The 15546-nt window shown below is 41.3% G+C and overlaps 1 protein-coding gene across 1 annotated transcript; it reads right to left on the bottom strand.

The window, feature by feature from the left end:
* Positions 1–7462: 7462 nt before the first annotated feature.
* il17c (interleukin 17c) lies at positions 7463–9123 on the bottom strand. The gene is made up of 3 exons (XM_068314086.1): positions 8988–9123; positions 8660–8895; positions 7463–7830 (listed from the first exon to the last, which is right to left on the bottom strand). Exons 1-3 carry the CDS (start codon positions 9000–9002, stop codon positions 7563–7565), a joined length of 519 nt encoding a protein of 172 aa, XP_068170187.1. The 5' UTR covers positions 9003–9123; the 3' UTR covers positions 7463–7562.
* Positions 9124–15546: the final 6423 nt, after the last annotated feature.

Genomic DNA, 15546 nt, shown 5'->3' with positions numbered 1-15546 from the left:
TCTCATGCAGGCTGTACCCCACCTCTTGCGTCCCGCTCTATGCGGGCTTTGCAGTAACACCTATAAAGGTAACTTGAAACCATTATGCATTCTACAAAAAAGAGCTATTAGAATAGTTAGCAAGGTAGACGATCTGGAGAGCACTAACAAACTGTTTCTACAATAATTTGCTGTGAAGTTTATGGATTTTGTCGAATACAAAACTGCAATAGTAAAGTTTAGAGCAAGGAACAATTTATTGCCACATAACATTCAAAAAATGTTCAGTGATAGAGAAGGCCATTATAACCTACTGTAAGAACAGAGTTCAACTTAAAAGTATGAGCAGTTAAAACGACAATGAAAAGCACATGTATCCCTGTAAATGGAGTGAAACTGTGGAACAGACTAAGTGTGGAGGTTCAACTCAGTCCAAACATGAACTTTTTCAAGAGGAAAAACGACAAGATTATATTTGGGAGATATTTGAATGAGGAAAACCTGTTGTTGCAGCCCAATGAAGTTAAGAGTTTCAGTTAAAGGACAACTCTTTGGTTTTAATAATTTTATTCCTGGTTTGATAACTTTTATTGTTTTATTTTTTCCTTCTGTTTTACTTATTTTGTTTTTAGTTCATCTTTCTGTGATTATGCAGTACAAATGCTTTGATTTACTTTTGTAAATATTATCAGCAAATATTTTGCTATGAGTATTTTTTTAGGTTTTTTTTTGAGGAAAAAAGGGTGTAAGAGTTTAACAAGTTTACACCAGTGATAAAGGACAGCACTGCCAGAGTCCAACATGCACCTGGAACGGGTCTGACTTACTGCCGGCAATGCAAACCAAGCTCTGGCTTCGGTCATATGGGGCTGGACAGCCATTAGCAAAAGGCCACGGACCTCACACTCCCGAGGCACGCCCCACAAGATACCACGAGGGACACGATCAAATGGCTTCTCCAGATCCACAAAACACATATGGACTGGTTGGGCAAACTCCCATGAACCCTCGAGCACTCGATGGAGGGTGTAGAGCTGGTCCAGTGTTCCACGACCTGGACGAAAACCGCATTGTTCCTCCTGAATCTGCGGTCCGACTACAGGTCTAATCCTCCTCTCCAGTACCCTGGAATAGACTTTCCTTGCGAGGCTGAGGAGTGTGATCCCCCTATAGTTGGAACACACCCTCTGGTCCCCCTTTTTGAAAAGAGGGACCACCGCCCCGGTCTACCAATCCAGAGGTACTATCCCCAACTGCCATGTGATGTTACAGAGACGTGTCAACCATGACAGTCCCTGCACATCCAGAGACTTGAGGTACTCAGGGCGAATCTCATCCACCCCTGGTGCTTTTTCCACCGAGGAGTTTGGCCACCACCCTAACCTGCTGCACATCCTCCCATCTCTGTCTTTCTGTCTTGCTAACCTGTATATGTGACAAGTTAGAAATGATAATAAGCTGATAAGTTAGAAATGATTGTAATAATAATAAGATAGTAAGTTTAAAAGACTGTTATTTGAAGATTTTTAATAAGATAAGCATTTAGTTAAGAGAAACTAAATATAATTAGTAAGTGTTTTGAAAACTGGCTAAAAACATTAAAAACTCACAGATATGTTTAAGAAGGGTTAAAACGTTAAAAAGCTTAAAAGCCTAATTAATTCATTGTTTATTTGGTTTGTTATTGTTAAAAGTCAAGACATATCAATGTTATCGTTGTTCATCAGTGTTGTCTTGATCAAATCGTCTGAGATCGATTGCTTGAGTCTTGATGTGTATTCCGGACATTCGCGGCACTTTTTTCCCGCAAGGCAGTAAAGACATTACTGACTGGAAATATCTCTCGTCACATTTGTGATTATTTCACCCCCTCATTAAACGGTGTAAAATATATATCAGTCTCTCCCTCCTTACTGTCCAACCTAGCATACAAGTCATCATAAGCCCCTTGTTTTGCCTTTGCTACCTCTACTTTCACTTTACGCTGCATCTCCCTGTACTCCTGTCTACTCTCCTCAGTCCTCTCAGTGTCCCATTTCTTCTTAGCTAACCTCTTTCTCTGTAAACGCTCCTGTACCTCCTAATTCCACCACCAAGTCTCCTTATCTACTTTCCTTCCAGATGACACACCGAGTACTCTCCTACCTGTCTCCCTGATCACATTAGCTGTAGTTGACCACCCAGAGCCTGTCTAAACTCCTTCATAAAAGTCCTACAAAACTCTTCCTTTTTCAGCTTCCACCATTTCATCCTATGTCCTGCCGTTGCCCTCTTCATCTTCCTCACCACCAGAGTCATCCTACACACCACCATCCTATGCTGTTTGGCTATACTCTCGCCGACCACTACTTTACAGTCACTGATCTCCTACAGATTACACCGTCTACACAAGATGCAGTCTATCTGTATGCTCCTACCTCCACTCTTATAGGTCACCCTATAAGAGTAGAGGTAGGAAAGTATTCACTATAGCCTTTTCCATCCTTTTTGCAAAATCAACCACCATCTGTCCTTTTGCGTTCGTCTTCTCAATACCAAACCTGCCCATCACTTCCTCATCACCTCTGTTACCTGCACCAACATGTCCATTGAAGTCTGCACCAAAGACAACTCTCTCACAGCACTTACCAAAGTTGTGAATGATCTCCTATTAAATCTGGACTCTGATACCACTTCTGTTCTCCTTCTTTTGGATCTTAGTGCAGCGTTTGATACTATAGATCACTGTATACTCCTTGACCGACTGGAGAGACAGTTTGGTGTCTGTGAGTTAGCTCTGGCTTGGTTAAAATCTTATCTATCTGATAGGACACAATGTGTCTCCTACAATAATAAAACTTCTGCCTTCTCCGACGTCAAATATGGCGTACCTCAGGGGTCTGTCCTTGGTCCTCTATTATTCTCCCTGTATGTTGCACCTCTTGGTCAAATTATACGCAGCTTTGGAATAAGTTTCCACTGTTATGCGGATGACACACAACTTTATATGCCCATAAAAGCAGATGATCGATCTGAATTGATTAAACTAGAGGCCTGTCTTTCTGCTGTGAATAGTTGGATGTCCAGTAATTTCTTGCTCCTAAACCCAGACAAAACTGAAATGTTAATCATTGGCCCTGCGCGACATAGAAACCAATTTCAACAACTAACAATATCTGTAGATAACTGTCTTATAACCCATAGTTCAACAGTCAAGAACCTTGGAGTAACGTTAGATTCAACTCTTGCCTTTGACAAGCATATTAAAGAGGTGACAAAAATCGCCTTCTTTCATCTACGTAATATTTCCAAAATTAGGTCCTCTTTAGCCATGGCTGATGCAGAAATTTTGATTCATGCCTTTGTCTCCTCTAGACTTGACTATTGTAATGTTCTGTTATCAGGGTTGCCTCGGTCTAGAACTAGGGGCCTTCAGATGGTTCAGAACACAGCAGCAAGAATATTAACTAAAACTAGGAAATTTGACCATATCACCCCAGTTTTGGCTGCATTACACTGGCTCCCGATTCATGTTAGATCCGATTTTAAGGTACTCTTATTAACATACAAAAGCCTTAATGGGCTTGCTCCAACCTATCTACCTTTACCTTGCTACCTTTCCACCTGGTCTCCTGGACACGCAGTATGTCTACCTTCCTCCTCTGCATCATGTCAACCAACTCTACCTTTTCCTGTCATAGTTCAAACATTCATTCATCCCTACTCTCAGTCCTATACTCTTGGCGTTCCTCTTTTCTCTCTTCCTATGAACACACTTTCCTCCTCTCCTTCTTCAACCAACAGTAATCCAATTTCCATCGGCACCCTGTAGGTGAACAGCACCGATGGCAGTCGTTGTTAACCCGGGCCTCGATGGATCTGGTATGGGAGTCATAGATTTGATTTGCATGTGTGATTTGGCAAACGTTTTACATCGGGTGCCCTTCCTGACACAAACCTCTGTATATATCCGGGCTTGGGACCAGCAAAATAAGACCCTGGCTTGTGCCCTCTTGCGGCTACATTTTTCCAATGTATTTATTGTGGTTTATTATTGTTACATCCTGCTTCAAAGCGGTGATGGATTGTAGTTGTCAGTGTTCGTGTGTTCGTTTATCCGTCCGTTCGTATGTCCACCAAATATCATGGCAAATGTTGCAGATGGAAATATGAAACAACAAACACATTACTCGGGCAGCAAAGGGGATAAAAATGCGAATATCACCTTGACCTTGAGAAAACTAGGACAAGGTCCAATTTCAACTTTTGTACACTCAGGAACCGGATAAGACAGAAAGACAAGGGAGAAAGAAGGCCAGTGTGAGTCAGACCATAGATCAAAGCTACTGCTTTGATCAATGCCAGCAGGTCAGAGCACTAGCTGTGATCTTTGATCTTTTATCTAACGCATTAGAGCCATAGAAACTTCACCACTATGATACTAATAAAGGAATATCTTAATTAATTGAACTCGCGTGTTTCTTCGTGAAGAGCTGAACATCAGCAGAAGATCATGGCTGATGGTGACCAGAAGATCAAGGCCGGTGCTGCTCCTCTCCTTCTCTGCTTCTTTACAGGAGGTGTATGATGTTCTGGGATGGCCTGCCAGCAGCAATCCATCCTCGTCGTAGACTCAGCTCCTCTTCATTGTAGACTCAGCTCCTCTTCATCATAGACTCAGCTTCTCTTCATCGTAGACTCAGCTCCTCCTCTTTGTAGAATCAGCTCCTCCTCTTCATGTTAGACTCATTTCCTCTTCATTGTAGACTCAGCTTCTCGTCATCGCAGACTCAGCTTCTCTTCATCGCAGACTCAGCTTCTCTTCATCGCAGATTCAGCTCCTCTTCGTCATAGACTGAGCTCTTCCTCGTCATAGACTCAGCTCCTCTTCATCATAGACTCAGCTATTCTTCAAAGTAGACCGAGCTCTTCTTCATCATAGACCCAGCTCCTCCTTTTCATTGTAGACTCAGCTCCTCTTCTTAGACTCAGCTCCTCTTTTTCATCATAGACTCAGCTTCTCTTCATCATAGACTAAGCCCTCTTCATTGTGGACTCATCACACGACTAAAGCAGCTTTTAAATCCAAGATTATCTTATTGTCGGAGTAGGAAAGATCTGCTGCATGTAAGCTTGGCATCAACGAATCGATGGCGATGCGTCTAACGAAGCAGCATTGTTTAACTGCCGTGTTTCAGACACTGTTCAGAAGAAGTGGTAATTAAAGTGTTTAAAAATCTATCTGTGTAAATATCTTGTGTCACAACACCTCGTTGCCTTCAGCTTATAGACAGGTGCCCTCGATAGTCCAGAAATCACAGTAATAGTTTTGAGATGATGGAAGAGCAACCGGAGAACTATCAGAAAAGGAAGGAGAGACTGATGTCAGATGAAAAAGTGGGTGCAGTTCATAAGAAGTCTGTTCTTGATGTCCCTCATTGTATATATATGTGGAAAATAGGTAATTGCTTAAATACAGACTTGTTTTGTATCATTTCCCTTTGTTTACCTAAAAACAAAAAGTACTCCCATTTCAATATTTTCATTTCTATTACCTTCCATTCAGTTATATTCTCCACTGGCGTATGCATTTTTTTCTCTTTATATAAATGTGTGTCTATACAGTACATATACAGTTGTACCTTGACATACTGGGCGAGCGACTCGACACACAAATTTTTTTGAGATACGAGCCGTCGCTCTGTCTGTATTTCTGCTCAACATACAAGCAAAAATCTGAGATATGAGTCGAGCTTTGGGACATCACCACTAGTTAGCGGATGAATACAACATCAGCTGAGACCGGATCTCTTCTCTCTTTCCAGTAAAGACGCAGCTTTTGTGTTATTGTAATTTTTTTATTTCTCTTCATACTTTGACATAGTTTATATAACTTATATATAATTAATTATACACCGGTAAAGAATGCATGTCTGTTTGTTTATAAAAATATGTTGTTCTTTCATATTTTTAGGGATTTGGGGCTTTCTCAGAAGGCTGGAACAGATTAAAATGATTAAAATCATTTTTATCCATTAGTTCTAAATGAGGAAATGTTAGAGATATGCAAGCTGAACGCAACAGAATGAATTAAACTCCAGGTACAACTCTATATGTATATAGATAGATAGATACTTTAATAATCCCAGAGGAAATTGCATGTATACATACAGTCCGTCCATACATATAAATACATACTTATATACAGACATGTGTATTCATTTCTCTCATTTGCTTTAGTTTTTTTTCCTGATTACATTTTAATTTCCATGGTTTTCAATACACTCATGCCAACAGTTAACAATTAACGGGCTCCTTCTCCAAAGCTGACTTCGCCATCTGCTGGTGATACAGCAGAATTCATCAGCATATGGTGATTGTCTACACCATCACTGCAATGGTACCCACTCCCTGAGAGGTCACTAGGAGAAAAGAAAATCAGTGTCCCAATCAACATGTCTCAGGCTAAAACCCTGAGACAAGGCTGATATAAAAACCTGTCTCCAAGACGACCTGGACCAGTTTTACCATCAGCTCTGGATGATGTCCTCTCTTTTTTTGTAAACTTGCAGCAACATGAACATTTGTCATCAGTCATTTTGTTTTTTACATGTTTTTGTTCCTGAAGATTTGATGGTGTGTGTTTGACACCCTCTGTGTCTTACTCATTGCACCTTTTTTTTTTTTGCATCTTTTTGCATCTTTGACAGCTAAACTAACAAACTCTGTTGAAATGTTTAGGTGACTTCGAAAACTGTTCTTCAATTTCCTGAATGCATCAACAAAGTATGTCACTATTTCATTACACACATTATACGACACCCAGTGAACGAATAATGAATGAGTGAATGAATGAATTTTTTTCCATTGAACATCTGTATATGTAGTTGTTTGAATGGTAAATCTGGTTTAACATGTTTCAAAGAACTTTAAATAAAGAAATGAATCCTTTCTTTAAAATTTTACATTTTTCTTTATTTTGCTTCAAAGAAGCTGAACTTCTAGGTCTTTATTAGACATATAGAGTCCCACTGGGACAAACCTACAACATATCCAACATAAATGAATACAAAGTTTTTCTCATCCAATCATGAGTATTCCAAAGCCTTCAAATATTTGCATTTCATATGAAGCACAATCCCAATAAATAGGAAATTTTCAAATATTAGCAGTTAAATTATTATATTACAAACTATGCAGCAGGCTTTTTTTATCTCAAATGCAAACAAATAAATTATTAGTTGATATTCGCTGCAGCATGGAGAGCTGTAAACTAGTCAGAGTAAAGAGCGACCAGCACCAGTGAAGACCTACACACACACACACACACACACACACACACACACACACACACACACACACACACACACACACACACACGAGACAGGAAGGAAGCAGATGTAATCAGGCCGATGTGAATACTCATACGTGATGCAGGGGTGTCAGCTGTGTGAGGGTGGAATTCGTCCTGAGTGGACTGATGTTCCCTCTGAGCCAACAGTCGAGGACTTCACACCCCTGACAACTTTGTGCATTTTAAAACAAACACAACGATAAGTGTCCTCTGTCACAGGGACAGCGGGTCTGGGTGGGGGGGGACCCCTCTATGATGAGGTTTTGACCCGGGCACAGGTGCAGCCCACCGTCACCTCCAGGGTGACCGCCTTCAGCTGGTACTTCTTTCCATCGCTGCAGAGCTCCCTCCTGAGAAACACTCGGCTCTGCTTGACGGGGACGGAGTTGTAGTCGTAACTCTCCACCGTGAGGGGCCTCCCTTTGGGTCCTGGGGCGTCCTGGACGAGGATGCAGCCTGAACACAGACACTGGGCCTCCACGTAGGAGGAGGGGAAGTGGTCCTTCATCGCTCTTGTTCTGGAGGGGGGCACAGGAGGAGCACAACAATTAAAATACAGTACACACACACACACACACACACTGGCACAAACCATAAAATGATATTATATTTTGTGAAGTAAATTGAAGCGCAATTTTAAACTTTTAACTGGAAATATTATTCCAGCATTCTTCTGTACTTTCTTCCACTTTTGTTGTGGATGTAAATATTGAAGATAAAATAGAGAGAATAAACATTTTAGTGACAAACTTTAAATGTTTCAACTGGGGGGAGAAATTAAACCCTGTGTTAACAACATAATTCATTCAGAGACGGGTTCCTGCCTGGCGGGAACGTTTGAACACAGCGCGTTCAGAACGCCGGCGCGGCGCGGCGCTGCGCGGCGCTGCGCGGCGCGTCATCGGCGCTCCGCGCCGGCGTTGGTGGAAACCGCTCAGAGCGCGAACACCTCGGCGAGGCCAGGCTCTAACGCCTGAACACCAACGAATTTCGTTTCCAGGCCGGAGCTGAAGCTGAACGCGTTCAGCATGCACTGAACACAGCGGTGGATGACATGATGACGTCACTATGCCTGCCTTACCCCTGGACCCTGGACCCGTTTCTGGCGTCACCCCCGGTTGTTTATGAATTGTAAATAAATGACTAGAATGAATGAACTATTACTTTGATGCATTCATCACGCTTCGTAATACTGACTCGTACCTTGCAGTGTTTAAAGAATTCCACCTGAACATGACGGACTGACACTCATCTGACGTCACATCACACGTAAAAAGGGGCCCCCAGATCCATCCCTTTAGGTTCGAAGCCCCTGATGGCATCACTACACAGAGGAAAGCTACTCACACGTATCTCCACGGAGACAGGGACCGGCTGCTCAGCTGCTGAGCCAGCGGCTGGTCGTAAAGATCCACGGGGCAGGACGCAGGGGAGTCGGAGGTCGCTGCGGGTGAGGGGTCCGGGGGCTGGGGGTAGTGGCCCCTCAGCTTCCTGTCTGCCGCCTCGCTCAGTTCGTGTTCGTCGTAGCATCGGTGCATTTTGCACGTCCACACGGGCACGAGTAAAAGTCCAAAGATGAGAATCTGTGGAGGAGGAAGGAGACCCGGTGATGGAGGGGGGTGGGTGAGGGGGTCGTGAGCAGAGAGCCCCAAACCCAACTCTGCGTGACACTCACCTGCTTCGTGTCCATGCTGTGCGTCTGTCCAGGGGAGCTGCGTGTGTGTCACCTGCCTCCATGCTCACCGGTCCACTATTTATCGGTGTACGTGGGAAAAACCGGCGGCATGAGGAAATGGAAACGTTATTTAGTTCCTCGACTTCCTCTCAGTGAAAGTGGAGCCGCTGCAGGTGTGAGATCACTCACGTGCCGCCGGTGGAATGCGTTAGGCCAGGAATTTTTTACACACACACACACACACACACACACACACACACACACACACACACACACACACACACACACACACACACACACACACACACACACACACACACGCACGCTTATGCAGAGTACCTGTGTGTTGAAACCTGAACCAACGTGTGACGTCATGATTATGAAAGTCACCTGCGCGACGTTAGTCATGAACGGTACAGGTGAGCAGCAGCAGACACACCTTCCCTGTCCCGCCAACGCGTTTACGTCTGACCCACTGGGGTCTCCACTATTACATCACTCATACAACACAATATAAACGCGTTTACTATTATATCATATATAATTTACCATATTATATTACATTATAATATAATATAGTATAATATATTATATTATACTACATTACATTATATTACATTACATTATATGATATTTTATTATATTATATTATTATTTACATTAGACTACATTCCATTCATTTTATTAATCTCAAAATTGGAAATTTGGGTACAGACAAGTTTTAACACAGAAGTGTGTAATATCAAATAATGTTGCAGTGGGTAGGGCTGTTTCCTCACTACAAGAAGGTTCTGGGTTCAATTCCTTTCTGTGTGGAGTTTTTCTCTGTCTGTCAAAACACTTTGAAATGTCTGTTGATGTGATTAAACTCTACATACAGTAATTAAAAATGGATTGACTGATTGATGTTTTGTTTCGATCCTACACCAGTTACTTCACAAGAGCTACAGAATATTAAAGGAACACATTTGATAAACGTGTAATGAATGTCTTCAATGAAATCACAACATTTTGTCTAGTTAAAGAAAATTATTAATCCCCTGGAGGGGGAATCCTTCTCTGCATTTGACCCCTTCCTGGAGGTTAGTGACCAGTTTGTTTGCTCAGTATCTAGGGGGGGGGGTCTGGGTCTGGAAACACTGACCTTCTGATAAGTGGATGAAGCCACGGCCACCCTGTTTAAATGAAGCACATTCCAATTATAGTCATACTAGCGGGAATCTGTGGAAATTCCACGATAAAACAATAATATCAGACTTCATACCAAACATATGAAAATAATTCATAGCTACCTTGTTATATGGAGCAAGATAAATAGTCAATAAAAAAATGGTAAAATTCTTATTTTACACATATTCAATTAAAGTAGCAAAGCCCCACCTTTCCTTTTGTTGGCGATTTTCCATTTGTGCTTGGCATTCATTGACTCTGACTAAGTAGTACTTCTCTTTTTGTGATGCAATCCTTTCCTCTCTTTCAGTTGGAGTTTCATGCAGAATACATTGTCATATTCTGTCAAGTTCCCTCTGTTTGCCTTCTCTACAAGAAACATAAAAAGTATAGGAGCAGCCATGACACTCTGAATAATTGGGGACGGCATTAATTCATTTATTTGATAACTAATGACAGACATCTTTAGCTGATAGGCTTTAACTCACTGAATGTATAACATACTTTTTGTAAACCCCACCGTTCCTTTTCTTGGTGATTTTCCTTTTTTGCTTGGCATTCATTGGCTCTGGCTAAGTAGTACTTCTCTTTTTGTGACGCAAATCTTTCCTCTCTCTCAGTCGGAGTTTCACTCAGAATTCATTGCCGTTTTCTGTGTCGTTCCTGCTCTTTGGACTGTTTGCTCAAAAACATGAAAATTGTTTTAACAGTTATGTTAACTGGGAAGTCCATGTATAGTTATTTCTTCTCCTAACATAGCAGATGCCTTACCCTATATTGTTCACGTGATTCCTTCTGGCAGATACGCCGTGGTTGGTTGGGCGCTTGATTGACAGGTGGTGGGTGGAGTGAGTGGTGACATAGTGACAGCGTGAGACTTTTCAAGTGAGTTTATTCAAATATATAGGTGCAGAGATAATGGACATGGACATAAAGTGCAGAATCGGCTTTCATTTGATGGTATCCATATTCACATTGGATGAAGGACTCAGGAGTCCTCACCCTGTTTTAAAAGGAACCAAAAGTCACTGGACAATCAACTCAAAGGAAATCTCGGGGGCGGTTGTGGGCAAGTCCTTCATGATATTATTATCAATTAAACACACAAAAAGCCTGGAGTAGATTTGAGGTGTGCTGCTTGGATTTAGGTTTTGCAAGCCATCCTTAACCAGGAAAAACAGGAAAAAAAAACATCCACCAAACTGCTTCAATGTTAGGAGTGGAAAAATCTATAATGTGGGACAGCCTGAAAAAGAAAGTAACCACTGGTGAGTTCCACGAAAGACAAGAATCATGTCCATGGTGAAGAGAAACAGTACCAGAACCAGTTAAAAGCACCCTCCAAGAGGAAAGTGTGTAATTGTCCAAGTCTACCATGAAGAAAAGACTGCATGAGAGTAAATACAGAAGGTTCACTGTACAATAGAAGCAAGTGATAAGACAGAAAAGCTAGATTGGACATTGCTAAAAAGATAATTATAAAACTATAAAACCCAGCAGACTATTGGAAGAACATTCTTTGGACATTCTTATTTTAAGAAGGGGTTGATATAACTTTTTTTGTCTGTGCGTTGCCGAGGAGATTGAATTGTTATACCTGAAGATTCTTCAATTACCATCATCATCATCGCGCTTTGGTTTATGATCAGTGTAAGACTTGTGATGTTCTAAGCCTTATCTGCTGTGTCAGCAAATATCAGCACGCTCTCCTCAAACAGAAGACTTTCAGGAGATGGCGAGGGTGGGGTTATTTAAAATTACTGTTCATGCTCAGAATTCTTAGCAATGTTTAAAACAATGTATGCCTTTTTTTTTAAATAAAAAATTAGATAATTACATAATTTCTAAAAAAATTAGATGAAAAATTAGATTTAGTAGAAAGCTATTGGTTTCATTTAGTAGAAACCAATAGCTTTCTACTAAATGATGGTTCATCACTCTGGGTTGGTCCAGCAAAGGGTACAAACATGGGTGGTTGTGTATGGTCAGAATACAGTTCCTCATCAACAGTATATGTCAATGTGTAGAAAGATTACAATCATGTCTTCCTTACAAATACTCTGTATTTACAAAAGTAGGAAATCATACCGGAGGAGAGTTTACAAATATTCAGCAAACACAACAATGGCTCACACTTCATTCTTACTAGTAATGAAGAGGAACTTGGAATTCCACGTCTGCACACACCCCCACATTAAGATAACACTGACGTTGGATTAGTCTATCAAGATGAAGATTAACTTTGTTGTTCCACAGGTTAGATAATTTGTCTTGGACTCATTTTCCCTGCTGCTGCTATCAAACATTTCATGCAGAGCAACAGAATAAAGAAATAATAGATCTAAAGCACATTACAAAATATGCATGGTGTAGGTAAACAACAAGAAAATCATTAAAAGCATAAAATCACCTTTAATTAAAAAATTACATCAAATGTGTTATCCAATTAACTGTATATTTCTCACCATTTTACACATTTACATAACTAAACCAAATTTTCTAACTGCATTTCAAAATTTAAATAAATTAAATATTCTTTTTGATTTGCTTATATTTTTGTTATATCACTAGCTTTACACTATGAGCTTAATAACTTTTATTTTACAATACAGAAATTATTAATAACATATTTATAAGTCATTCAGATAGTGATGCGTACACTCAATGAATTACATGAAGCCACTCCAGACAGAACTGTCGTGTCATGTCATCACATTGTGATTATGACGGGGTATGCATCAAACTGCATGCCCCAGCCAGCAAATCAGACATCAATGAAAACAAGTCAGAAAAGACTGGGGATGTGCCAGACCGTCTGTGCTAATGAGGTAATACCACACGGTACACACTAGAGCTCAGCTCTAAAAACAGCACGACTTGTTTTTATTTAATCCTCATTCTTTCTGCCAGGTAAATTTCCAGCAGACGTTTGTTCACCTGGCAGCCTAACAAAGCTTTTGAAAGCGCGGGCGGTGGCTATTAATAGCAAACCTTTGTGATTACAGGTCAATGGTTCACAGGCCTCCAAAATACCTCCTTTGTTATTCTTTATGCTCACTAATAATAATTCCTACACTTTTAGCCTTCACCCATGGGATCCATTGTTGTACCTGTTATTCCACCTGACTGAGGCCAAAATACACTATTACAAACTGTCAAAATCAAAACCGCTTTATGTGTAATTTAGACCTTTAAAGCCACATGTATCATGTTTTTTATTCCAAGGTCTTTCTATTTAATTTTCACGTTTTACAATACAAATCCAACGGAACAACTCAACAGAAATGGAACCTCAACCCTACCCAACCCCCCATCCCTGCTCCCTATACCCCATACAGTATATACGCCAGACAACATTCATACAAATCAATCCTGATCCATAGGATATAATATCATAATCCAACAGTCATAAGGAGAATAGATGAAAATGAAGAGAGAATATGTAGTTGAAAGAAGATAAACATATATAAATAAAAATAAACATATATGCTGAAGAAAAGAATACTTGATTGATCAAAAGGCAGCAGTAGGAGTTTACATTATTATCCTATTGGTGGCCAAATATTATAGAACTTTCTGAACTTGACAGCTCCAGGTTTGCTAAAAGTAGCTTTTTGGGATTTTGAGCCTTTTTTTCTGAAAATCTTGATGTACACACTGAGACAAATGTATTTGCCTTTTGAATTTGCAGATATTGATCCACTAACCTCTACCCCTAAGCCTAACCCTGACCCTAACACTAACGTCTAACCCTAACCCTACACTAACCCAACCCTAACTGTAACCCTAACAGAACCGGTTTTAAAGACATTGGTGTAATATGCTTTTCCTGCTATTTAAAGGGTGCACCAGCTGTAGCTGCATAGGCAGTTCACTATTTCTGTGCACTAGTGATATACAGAATAGTGCTACACTTGGACAGAATTCCTTCAGTGATTCTCAGACCTGTATGGACGTGTTGAACACCTTCAGCAGCTCCTTGACATTCATCAGGACAACAACTGCTTTGCTCCAAAAGCCTGGACTGAGCCTGGGACCTTCTGGTCATGTAGAAGAACACACGACATGAATGAAGATGCTGTCCCTCACGTGTAGATGATGCATCACAAAATCCAGCCACATCCCCTCTGTTATTAACAAGAACAATCGTTTTCATGAGGTGGTTTCTGGATTGGGATCTTCACTAGATCTATTATGCTGCACACACAGGGATACACAGTAGCCCTCCACCTCTTCATCAGTGCCGAGGTACCCTTGAGCAAGGCACCATCCTCTTTCTAAGCTTCAAGGGGCGCACCTTGAATGTCTACAGGCCCCTTGTGTGTGTGTATGTGTATATATATATATATATATATATATATATATATATATATATATATATACTGTATATATATATGTGGGTACAGGCCCGTAACACACACACACACACACACACACACACACACACACACACACACACACACACACACACACACACACACACACACACACACACACACACACACACACACACACACACACACACACAAGAGGCCTGTAGACATTCGTAGTGCACCCCTAACCGTCTCTTCCATGGAGGGTATTGTTTGTTATGCCCTGTGTTGATCTTGTATCCCAGCATCTTGAGGATTACTGTTGCTGTACTGTGGATCAGCTTGTTGGTCTCAGTTATGTTCCCTGTGGGGATGGCTCTTTTTGCAGCATTCACATCTTCTAGCAGATCTTCCGAAGGTACTTGACAACTTAGCTTCGGTATTTGTTGGAGGCTCCAGGTTTCCATTTGGGTCGCGATCTTCTTTCTCAGGTCAGCAGCTCTTGTATTGAGGCTGTGTATGTCTCTTGGGGCTTGGTACCCAATCACGGATTGTGTGTGTGTGGGGGGGGTGATATCCCCCCGCTGACCTGGCGTCCTGGCTCCCCCTTGCCGTAGCATTGTTGTAGTATTTCATTGATCTGTAGTTGTGACAGCAGTTTTCGGTTACGGATGTTGGAACACTGGGCTAACAGCTGTTTCTTTGTTAGCCTTGATTGTGGGTTTCGAAGCATCCATTGGTCCCACATCCGCCCCATATATCCCCTCTCTCTGGGATTACTCGTGTAGTAGCATTCCAACAACTCCTTATTCTCCGCCCTTGTCCATGTGTCATGTTCCAGTAGCCCATTTCTCATCAGATTGCCCTGGTTCCTTAGCATCTGACGCGGACCTTGTTAACCCGGGTGGGCATTTGTGGGCTACTAACAAAAGTAAAAGCAGGGACAGTTTGTTGGCTGTGGCATTCACGTCGTGTGTGTTCAGCGGACTGTTGTGTCAATATAAAGATTCAGCTATCAAAGAAGGAAACGTCGTCTTATCAACATCAGTGTTTTAGTGGCATTAGCAGGTAACTTT

This window comes from Antennarius striatus, chromosome 4, assembly GCF_040054535.1.
Source record: "Antennarius striatus isolate MH-2024 chromosome 4, ASM4005453v1, whole genome shotgun sequence".
In the NCBI taxonomy this organism is placed as follows: domain Eukaryota; kingdom Metazoa; phylum Chordata; class Actinopteri; order Lophiiformes; family Antennariidae; genus Antennarius; species Antennarius striatus.
Note: the sequence above shows the minus strand (reverse complement) of the source record. Positions and strands in the feature narration are given on the sequence as shown.

Coding starts and splice junctions, on each gene's coding strand:
- il17c (XM_068314086.1), bottom strand. Junction 7,831..8,659: donor CTGTCTCCGTGGAGATACGT/GTGAGTAGCTTT, acceptor GCCCCCCTCCAG/AACAAGAGCGATGAAGGACC.